Here is a 9926-nt window from a genome sequence, read left to right as displayed (position 1 = left end):
AACAATTTTTTTTAAAGCCTTTCAGGTGGGATCTTTTAAAAGGGATCTTAAAGTGGTTCCGAAGGAGTCGTACTGTAGGACAGAAAATAGAAATTGTGTATTGTCTTCCTGCACAAAACTCCTAACCCTTTTGGAAGGACCAGAGAGAGGATATACGGCAAGACAGCAGCAGGGAGGGACGGACAGCATGCCGAGAAAGGTGGGTTTAAAAAAGCAAGTTCCAGGTTTCCAGGTGCCAAGTATTTCCATTTTAGGCAATAAATTTGCGGTTTCAGGCTGGGCTTCTGCTAAGGTTCTGAAGAAACACATGCCCGCCGTCACCCCTAACCCCACACAAAAATCCGGTCTCTCAACCCGCGTGGCGCCGGCGTATTACGCATGCCCGCGGGGAGAGGCGAGGGGCGGAGCAAAGTGGAGGGGCGGGGCGCGCCCCGCTCGCTCAGGGCTTGCGCGGGAGAGAGCATGGCCACCCTGCGCAGGCTGCGAGAGGTTCCCCGACACTTGCTGGTCTGCGAGAAATCCAACTTCGGTCATGACAAGTCGCGCCACCGGCATCTTGTGGAGACGCACTATCACAATTACAGGGTGAGTCCGGCCGTCGTGGGGCCAGTCAGGAAGCACTCCGCCTTCGGGAGCTGGAGAGACTTACGGCACAGTCGCGTTCAGTGAGGAGCCCGCCCTCAGCGCGAAGAAGGGCGGTGTTCCGCACAAGGCATTTTGGGAACTGTAGTCTCTTCACTGCTCCGAGTTGGTAGTTTGCAGACCTGCAGGACTTCAACTCCCAGGATGCGCCGGGAGCGGGGGCAGTGTCCTCTCCTCGCAAGGAGGGGCTGAGCGATTTGCTCCGGGCCGATTCCAAAGCGTCGCTGGCTACCTTGGCCCCGCCCCCGGCGGAACACTTTCCGGAGAGGGAAAAGTCAGGCACCCGCCTGGGGAGTTGAGAGGCTGTGAGGATGCCACGTGGAGCCGCATATTGGACCAAAATTGGGGTCTGACTCGCGCCCCTCCCCATCTGTTGATTCCTTCTCCCACCTCATGGGAGCATCTTGCAGAGTCCCGGCCCAGGAAACACGTGCTTTCCTAAACTATTTAGGGGAACTAGGTTTATCTCTGAGAAAATTTCCACTTTTCCTGCTACTTTCTACGGTCTCCAGCCGTAGCGCGTCAGCCTGGCAGCTTTGGAGTGAAAGGAGCCAAGGTAGTTCCTGTTTGCAACCACTTCAGAGCTTTACATGGGTGGTAACATTGGCTGTTGCTTCGTAAAAATGTCAGCCTCGTGGGGCGCCTTTCCGCAGATGTGTAAATTGAGGCATCAGTGAGGTTAATTATTGGTTTATCCAGCATCTGGCAAGAAGAGGGGAATAATCCAAATGTCAGTCAGGGGTCTAATGCCCGTTCTCATCAACCCCTTTAAGTGATGAGGCCTCCAAAATCTCGACTAAAACTTAAGCCTTTTACACTTGAAATTGATCAGCCTAATCTCCGCCCAGGTCTGACTGGCAGTTTCTCAGAGACTCAAATGGTGAGCGTGGTCCCTCAGGAACAGACTGGTGTTTGAGCTTTGGGAGAGCACTTTTCAAGGTTTGAAGCATTTGGGCCACATTTGAAACTGATTAGGCTTAACATCTGTTTCCGCTTTAGATGGAAAGCTCATCACAGGCAGCAGTCAGGGAGTGTGCCTTATCCCGCCCAGGCTGATCTGTAGGCTTTTCTGTCTAGAAAATGGAAACAGCCAGGAGCACTTCTGCTTCCACAGAGCCTCTTAATGATTGATGTCTCTCATTTCTGTAAGTCCTAGGGAACAGTCCCTTTGATTTCAGCTGGTACCAGGACAAACAAATCTAGGGATATTCCAGTATACTAGATTTCCCTAAAAAATAGACTAGTGGACAGGATATAAAATATATTGCTTATTTGCAAAAGATGAAATGCAAGCAAGAGCTTTCTATTAATTTTTTTTGCTTATTCAGCTTTCCTATAATGTTTTAATACAGAAATAACATGAAGTGTGAAGTTTCTCTTTTCCTGAGACAGGTAAATTAAGAGTTTTGTAGAAACCTGTGGGGGAAGAGTTAGCAGCCTTCATATGTTATATCACCCCTAAAAAGCTGGGGGTTGATCTACATGAAAATAAGGCTTGTTTATATTACATATTCCAATAGGTTTCATTTCTGATTCCTGAATGTGGGATACTATCAAAAGAGCTGAAAAACCTGGTCATGGAAACAGGACCCTATTACTTTGTGAAGAACTTACCTCTTCATGAGTTAATTACACAAGAATTCATCAACACCTTTGTGAAGAAAGGTGAGGAAAACCTGATTATATCTATGAACGTGGCAAGCTGAGGAAGTTTAAGATCACATCACAATACTAGAGGTCTTCTCTTGTCTTAAGTAGGGCCTCTGGAGATAGTCTGTGTGGTCAAGTGAGTGCATCACTCCCCTGCCCACAGTATTCTCACCCTCTGCTTTCTGGTGCTCTCTTTAGCTGGTGGTTTCTGATTATACTTGTCCACAGTGTGGCATGGGGGTGTTGTAAGATGAAGGTATTCCTCATCTTACAACAAGGTTTGAGGGAGAGGAAGGTCTTGGGATCTGTTTGTTCAGATACACTGCTGTTGGGTGTGTGGCCACAGAGACCACTGTGTTCCCAGCAGTCCCCACTCAGCAGTCTCAAAGTGTTCATCTCCTGATGCACCCACAGTGACTGTTCACCAGGGGGCGTGCCCATTATGGTTCAGTGCCTTCTGCTTAGATTTTGTGGCTCTGACCCTCCACCGCGCACCCCATTTCCATTCGTGCCTGCTGGGTTGATTGCTTTGTTCTAGTTGTTTCATAGGGGCCACTTGTTTGAAACTGTATTTCAGAGTGTCTTTAGGGGATGCACCCTTACTACATGAGTCACTGTACTTGTGAGTGAGTAAGCCCCTATCTTGTTGTCGGCCCCATGTCCACCCTCTGCATGGAGCTGTGAAGAATCCAGTTCCTTGCGGTTCCTCTTGTTCAGGTGCTGCAGGCACTGCTCGCGAAGCTGGCCATGTTGTCTCTGGCCCCTTCAACTGTATTGCTTTCATCTGCTCTCAAGTTCAGTACTACTTTGTTAATAGCGTGGCTGGCTGCCACGGGCACTTTTGCATATCTGAACTCTTGCAACAGCTCTATGAGTTAGACCTCTGATCCCCGTTTTACAGGTGAGGAAACTGAGGTTCAGCGAGGCTGCGTGGCCCTGGGTGGGGGGCGTGGAACTAGGTAGACTGTGGCCTCTGTGGCCTCCAGCCCACCCTTGGCAGGTTTGAGGTTGGTTGAGCTGGAGCAGTGGTGGATACTGACCTTTAATCACCTGGAAGATTTGTTACAGTGTAAAGAAAATCCGCTAAATTTTTGCAGGTGTGATTTTTCCCCCTTAATTTCTGGTCTGAGCTCTTTCTCTTACAGGTTCGTGCTATGCACTCACATACAATACAAATATTGACGAAGATAATACTGTTGCCCTGCTGCCAAATGGTAACAACATTCTTTTCTTTCTTTAATTTTAAAAGAAATACTGTAAAAAAAAAAGTCAAATCTCCAGATTCATTCCCCTTCTTAGGAGGAACTATTATTGTCAACAAATTGGTGTTTATTCTTCCTGACATTTTCTTTCTCTATTTTTTTTTTAATGTTTTTATTTTTGAGAGAGAGAGAGCAAACAGGAGGGGCAGAGAGAGAGGGACAGAGGATCTGAAGCAGGCTCTGTACTGACAGCAGAGAGCCTGATATGGGGCTCAAGCTCATGAACCGTGAGATTATGACCTGAGATTGGACTCCCAACTGACTGAGTCACTCAGGCCCCCACTTCTTGACATTTTCTATAAATTTATAAACAGACATAAAGCTTATTCTTTTTAAAAAAAATTTTTTTAATGTTTGTTTATTTTGGGGGACAGAGTGAGAGACAGAGTGTGAGCGGGGGAGGGGCAGAGAGAGAAGGAGACACAGAATCCAAAGCAGGCTCCAGTTTCTGAGCTGTCAGCACAGAGCCCAACTCGGGGCTCAAACCCATGAACCATGAGATCATGACCTGAGCTGAAGTCAGAGGCTTAACGGACTGAACCACCAGGTGCCCCATTATTCTTTTTTATTTTTAACATAAATTACATTCTATTATATTGTTTCTCAATTTGCTTTTTCCCCCAGTATGTCAAGACATCTTTCCATATCAGGGCATATAGTTCTGATTTACTATTTTTAATATTTTGAAGGTATTCCAGTAAGCAGATAAACCATGATTTGTTTAACTATTTTTTCTTTAATAAAAATGTACATAATTTCTGTTCTCACTATCATAAATAGTATCTTTGTATAATATACTAAAATATCCTTCTATATAAATAAGATGTATGTATAAATGATACCTTTGTGTCATAAAGAAGATCCTTGTATGTAGTTTATTACCCTCATATCTAACTGCTGAGTTTGCTGTCTTTCAGTCAGAGCACATGTCACATTTTTAACATCTCTTTTATGGGAATTATTTGATTTATAGGGAAATTAATTTTATCACTGGATAAAGATACTTATGAAGAAACTGGACTTCAAGGTCATCCATCTCAGTATTCTGGCAGAAAAATCCTGAAGTTTAGTAAGTATTATGCTCCATCAGTTTCTAACGAGTCAGTGATTATCCTGTAGCTATTTAAGTTTAAATGTTTGAAATGCTACTGTTCTTTTTGTTCAGAAGACCTATGGTTTTTTTCTTGTCTTTAAAACTTCTTGTCTTTAAGACCCAAGGGGCTCTAGGTTGAGCTTTGGAGAACGTAAGATTCCTGTTGTTATATATTTCTCTGCAGCTGTAGGCTGCGTCTTACACAGATCACAGAATTGAAATGGTGCATTAAATATATATATGTTTTGGGCCCAAAATTCAAAGTAATAAACCCAACGTAAGAGTCTACAACTTGTTCTTTTTTTTTTTCTTTATATTTTTATTTATTTCTAGGAGAGAGAGAGACAGCGTGAGCAGGGGAGGGTCAGAGAGAGAGGGAGACACAGACTCTGAAACAGGCTCCAGGCTCTGAGCTGGCAGTCAGCACAGAGCCCGACGCGGGGCTCGAACCCGCGAACCGCGAGATCATGACCTAAGCGAAAGTCGGATGCTTAACCGACTAAGCCACCCAGGCGCCCCTACAACTTGTTCTTAATAAAGAATCTCCTTTACTTTCACCAAGTTTTTATGATTACTAGCAGAGATTCACCTGTGAGTGAATTGAGATGGTTCTGCTGATGGTGCCTGGCTTGAATGTGAATAAGTGAGGCTTCCACATCCATAGGTAGATTAGGATTGACATCCCAAGGACCTCTGCTCTTGGTCTTTGACCTAGGACGAAGTATGAATTTAAAACAAGGCAGAGTTTTGATTTGGTAAACCAAAGGGATGCAAGAAGAACAAAATAATTTTTACTATCCACAAAATTTCCAAAAATTCTCATGCTTTTTAATACAATACTTTTCCCACAGTGTAAGCTGTAATATATGTGAATGAACTGTGTATTCCTCTTTCCATTTTTTAAGTTGTTTCCATTGATTTGATGGATTTATCCCGTAACCTGGATTCTAAGAAGTATGAAAGAGTTTCTTGGTCCTTCAAAGAAAAGAAGCCGTTGAAATTTGATTTTCTCTTGGCTTGGCATCACACAGGTATGAAAAATATGTAACAATACCATGACTTGGAAATCCAATTATTGATTATAGGGGAGTAATAGAGGATTGAAACAGGTGATTCATCCCTATGGTCTAGGATATTATGTACATATATGCATAAACATTATTGAGGAAGCTGCTTGCAGCCCTCTTCCCTCCCTGAAAGCTATACTTCTGGATGATTTAGGCCTGTAGCCATCTGCCTCCATTACCTGGGGTTATGTGTTGATCCAGAGATCTTGAGAATGGCTTAAGAACAGCTAATGCTTACCTGTTTCTCTTCCTTCCAGCAGCTTACCTCAAATAGCCTTGGCTGCACGTTTTTAAATAACACAGATTCAAACACAAACTGTTGATTATCACAAGGTAATAATCAGGCAGACCATTAATTGTCAGGTTAAATTTGTCATAACTTGGAATTGATTAGTATGTTAAATTTAGTTCAGGAGCCCCCAGGCACGTTGAATTGCTTACAACTGCCATGTACCTTGGCCCTTTTAGAGTATATCTTTGGTCCATCACAAGATTGTAATGAGTCAGGTCATCACAGTTATGATGGTGTGGTACTCTTTTTTAGAGAATAGGGAGGCACGTAGGTACACTGGAGATCACACCTTCCATCTGCTCTTCCTCGGACATTTCTGGTCACTGGGTGTTGTAGGTTGCTTGCGTGGGTCTGTAATGCTTCACTGCTTCTCTACTTAATGGCTGAGATACAAGAGGGCAAAGAGACAGCTACTTCAGTTTCACGAAGTCTTCATTGCGTATCATCTGTATATTGGTTTCTGGAGAGCCCTGTGTGCCTAAGATTCCTAATTATTCTAAGGGCTTATCAGGAACTGGGGAAGGTCAGAGATATTCCTAAGAAGTTAGCCTGCACAGTCTCATGCATGCTGGCAGATGCTACGAAACTCAGGTCAGAGGCAAAGGATTTAATTACTCACAGTGGCAGTGGCCAGATGGTCAGCGTGTAGAGTAGTGCACCAAGTCCCGGTACCTACAGGGTGATACACAGTGGGCCAGGTGATAGCTGCACACGCAGTGGGCTGCATGACAGAAGAGGAATCTTGAGCTTATGGAGCTCCAGTCTTTTATACTGGCCAGTAAAGCCTGCTGACTTTTGCCCCTGGTGGTGGGAGATGGGGGTGGGTGGAGTGGAAATGGAGAGCAGATTATTGCTATTGCCCTAGACAGTAAGCAAGCCTGCCTGTTGCTCCCAAGGGGCCCACTACTTCTGTCTCCCAAGGCTGTTGGAAAATCCGTGAAGATACACTGATTTTACTGGGTTTTTAAAGACAGGCTCGAATGAGATGCTGCATTGTTCAGTTGTCTTGTGCTTCCTTTATAAAGATTATGCAAATAAACTCCTCTCTGTAGACTTCACTGATTTTATTTATACATGAGTGGTGCTTTTTTGATTTCGCCAGTTAAAATTCTCAGATGAGGGCACCTATGATACTACTATGGGTTGGACGTGAAAGGGTTATGCATTTGCAGGAAAAGTGAAAGAAAGCTAATGTTTACAGAACTTTGGCACCAAGGAGCCCAAAGCAACTTAAATGATTTTAATTTGAATACAGCTTTGCACACCCTCCTTCTATGTTACTTCATCCCGCCTGCTCCCCGGAATTATCAGGAGGGAATGGGGTGGTTTCAGGAATTCACCGAATTTATTTCCAGTACTCATGTGGCCTTTTATGGTGTGTTTTAAGGTGCAGAAGAATCAACGATGATGTTGTACTTTTCCAGTTACGGAATTCAGGAGCGACAGCCGTGCGTAGCCCTGAGCACGGCGAGCGAGCTGCAGTGCCCGGTGCTGCAGAGCTGCGAGCTGGGGGGAGCCCCGGGGGCGGCCTGCAGCGCCCCCGAGCTCCTGGACTGGCTGGGTGCTGTCTTCAGTAATGCTCAACTGTGCGTCTGCGGCCCCCGGGCTGGGGCCTGGCTGGCTCCTTGTTCTTCGTGGGGGTTTATGCTTTGAAAACGATCAGGTGGGAGCTAACGAAGGTGTCTTCTTTCTCTCTCTCTGTGTGTGTATGTGTGTGTGTGTGTATGCTACAGAAATAACGAGCCGAATAATTTCATATCAACCTATTGCTGTCCTCAGCCGAGCACGGTGGTGGCAAAAGCTTGTTTGTGTACGATCACTGGGTTCATAGTTCCAGAGAAGATACATCTCCTGTTGCAACAGCTGTGGTGAGAACACCTTTTGTTTTTTAGGTCTTGCTTGTACATGCTTGTCCGTGCCAGCGCGACATGTCCAGGGCAGGGCTACTGCTGCAGATCTTAGGGCTCTCTCACACACATACCCCCTTTCCTCCTCACTTGGGCACACAGTGTAGTAACATTATCCTCTTAAATGACATAATTATCCTTGGTGAGAGGAAAATTCTGTTGCCAAAAGACAAAAGAGCAGAGTTTAATTAGGCTTCTTGAAAACAGGTTGTTCATTTTTTGTGTCGTGCCCCAGAAGTTATATATCACTTAGGAAAATGGTGATACTCTATGAGACACGTTATGATCTGTTTTAAATGTTAGAGTTCTGCAAATGTTTTATTTTGAAATGATGGGGAGAAAGCGAGTTGACCATCTTTGAAGCCAAATCATGTCTAACGTCTGTTCAGATTCTTAACATCTGCCCAGGGCAGGATTCACATGCCAGGGACTGGACACGCAGGATGGCGTGTGTCCTTGGGGCCTGGGGTCGGGGAAGGTACTCTCTAGATAAAACGCCACATTGTGTCTAATGTCAGGAAACTCCATTCCTGTATTGAAAAGACTGTGAAGTAAACCTAATGCCTTCACAGTCTTCACTCTTTAAGTGTCTAAGATTTAAGTCTTAAGGGTTTTCTTCTATAAGCCTACTATCCTTTTTCACTTATTAGTTTAGTACTTTGATTTTCCTAAGAAAGTTGGATTTTAGGGGCACCTGGTTGGCTCAGTCGGTTAAGCATCAGACCTCAGCTTAGGTCATGATCTCGCAGTTCATGAGTTTGGGCCCTGCGTCAGGCTCTGTGCTGACAGCCTGCTTTGGATTCTGTGTCTCCCTCTTTCTCTCCAACTCCCTTGCTCATGCTCTGTCTCTCTCTCTCTGTCTCTCTCTCAAAAATGAATAAACGTTAAAAAAATTTTTTTTAAAAGAAGATTAAGTCCAGTAAATTATTCTGCAGTGTTGCAGTGAACACAGACTGTTGAGTGAACAGCACTATTAAATGGGGGAAACTATTCTTATACACTTTGTGGGTTTTCTTTTCTTTGCATCTTACACGACGTTCCACAGTAAGTGTAGGAAGTGCTGAAGTTGGTTTTGTATATTCTGTATTGGTTAACGGTCATAGAATTTGCCACATAGTGATTTGAATGTAATTTGTATCTCTTCATTTTTTATCAATAAAAGCAAAAGTCTGAGCTTCATTGAACATCAGAAATACCACTCATCCTATGTGCTCGCTTCGGCACCACATATACAGAAATACCACTCATCCTGAATAAGTGAAATTATAAATGTAAACATTCCTAGCCCTCCCTGTTTGTTAAGATTTCCCTTTCTTTTTCAGTCGCTACTTTGATGAGCCAAAGTTAGCTCCTTGGGTTACGTTGTCAGTTCAAGGCTTCGCAGACAGTCCTGTTTCGTGGAGAGAAAATGAACATGGTTTTCGAAAAGGAGGAGAACATTTATACAACTTCGTGATTTTTAATAATCAAGACTATTGGCTTCAGATGGCTGTTGGGGCGAATGATGACTGTCCACCATAAAAACTACAAAACTTCAAACCACATTTGTGTATGTTTCTGTTTCCTTTCAGATTCCTTAATAGTAAAGGGCTGTGTGTTTGCTCAGGCTTGTATGATGATGGCATTTATGCTCTTGACTTCGGGCCCATCCTGTGAGTGCAGATGGGCCTGACCTCCAGTGCAGAGCACGTAGTAGATTGCCCCTGGTCAGTATCAGTATAAGTACAGACGTGTGAGTCACTACACGGTAGAGCGGTCCAGGACAGCCGGGGAACAGGGGCTGTTGGACCATTGGATAAGATGTGCGCCGTTACTCAGGTGTATGATTACAACTTTTTCACATAATAATAAAAAGAAGCCCTTATATTATACTTCTCAGGGCCAGTCCCTGCCGCAAGTGCTGATTGTATATTACCTCATTTATTTCTCACATCTACCCCAGGAGGAAATAGTGGCACAGAGTATAAACAAGCTAGCAAGGTCATGCTGCTGTTGGATCTGAGACTTTACCTC

The 9926-nt window shown here is 44.3% G+C and overlaps 1 protein-coding gene across 2 annotated transcripts; it reads left to right on the top strand.

The window, feature by feature from the left end:
* Positions 1–444: 444 nt before the first annotated feature.
* On the top strand, positions 445–9452 carry RPP40 (ribonuclease P/MRP subunit p40). Of its 2 annotated transcripts, none has more exons than XM_077770042.1 (8): positions 445–585; positions 2163–2307; positions 3438–3506; positions 4528–4623; positions 5553–5678; positions 7394–7592; positions 7740–7874; positions 9236–9452. In XM_077770042.1, the coding sequence occupies exons 1-8, from the start codon at positions 463–465 to the stop codon at positions 9432–9434; spliced, it is 1092 nt and encodes a 363-aa protein (XP_077626168.1). In that variant the 5' UTR covers positions 445–462; the 3' UTR covers positions 9435–9452. The 2 variants fall into 2 exon arrangements, with proteins under 2 accessions (XP_077626168.1, XP_077626169.1); XM_077770043.1 differs by lacking the exon at positions 445–585 and adding an exon at positions 806–1198.
* Positions 9453–9926: the final 474 nt, after the last annotated feature.

Source organism: Crocuta crocuta, unplaced genomic scaffold (genome assembly GCF_008692635.1).
Source record: "Crocuta crocuta isolate KB4526 unplaced genomic scaffold, BGI_CrCroc_1.0 scaffold24, whole genome shotgun sequence".
Lineage (NCBI taxonomy): Eukaryota > Metazoa > Chordata > Mammalia > Carnivora > Hyaenidae > Crocuta > Crocuta crocuta.
Note: the sequence above shows the minus strand (reverse complement) of the source record. Positions and strands in the feature narration are given on the sequence as shown.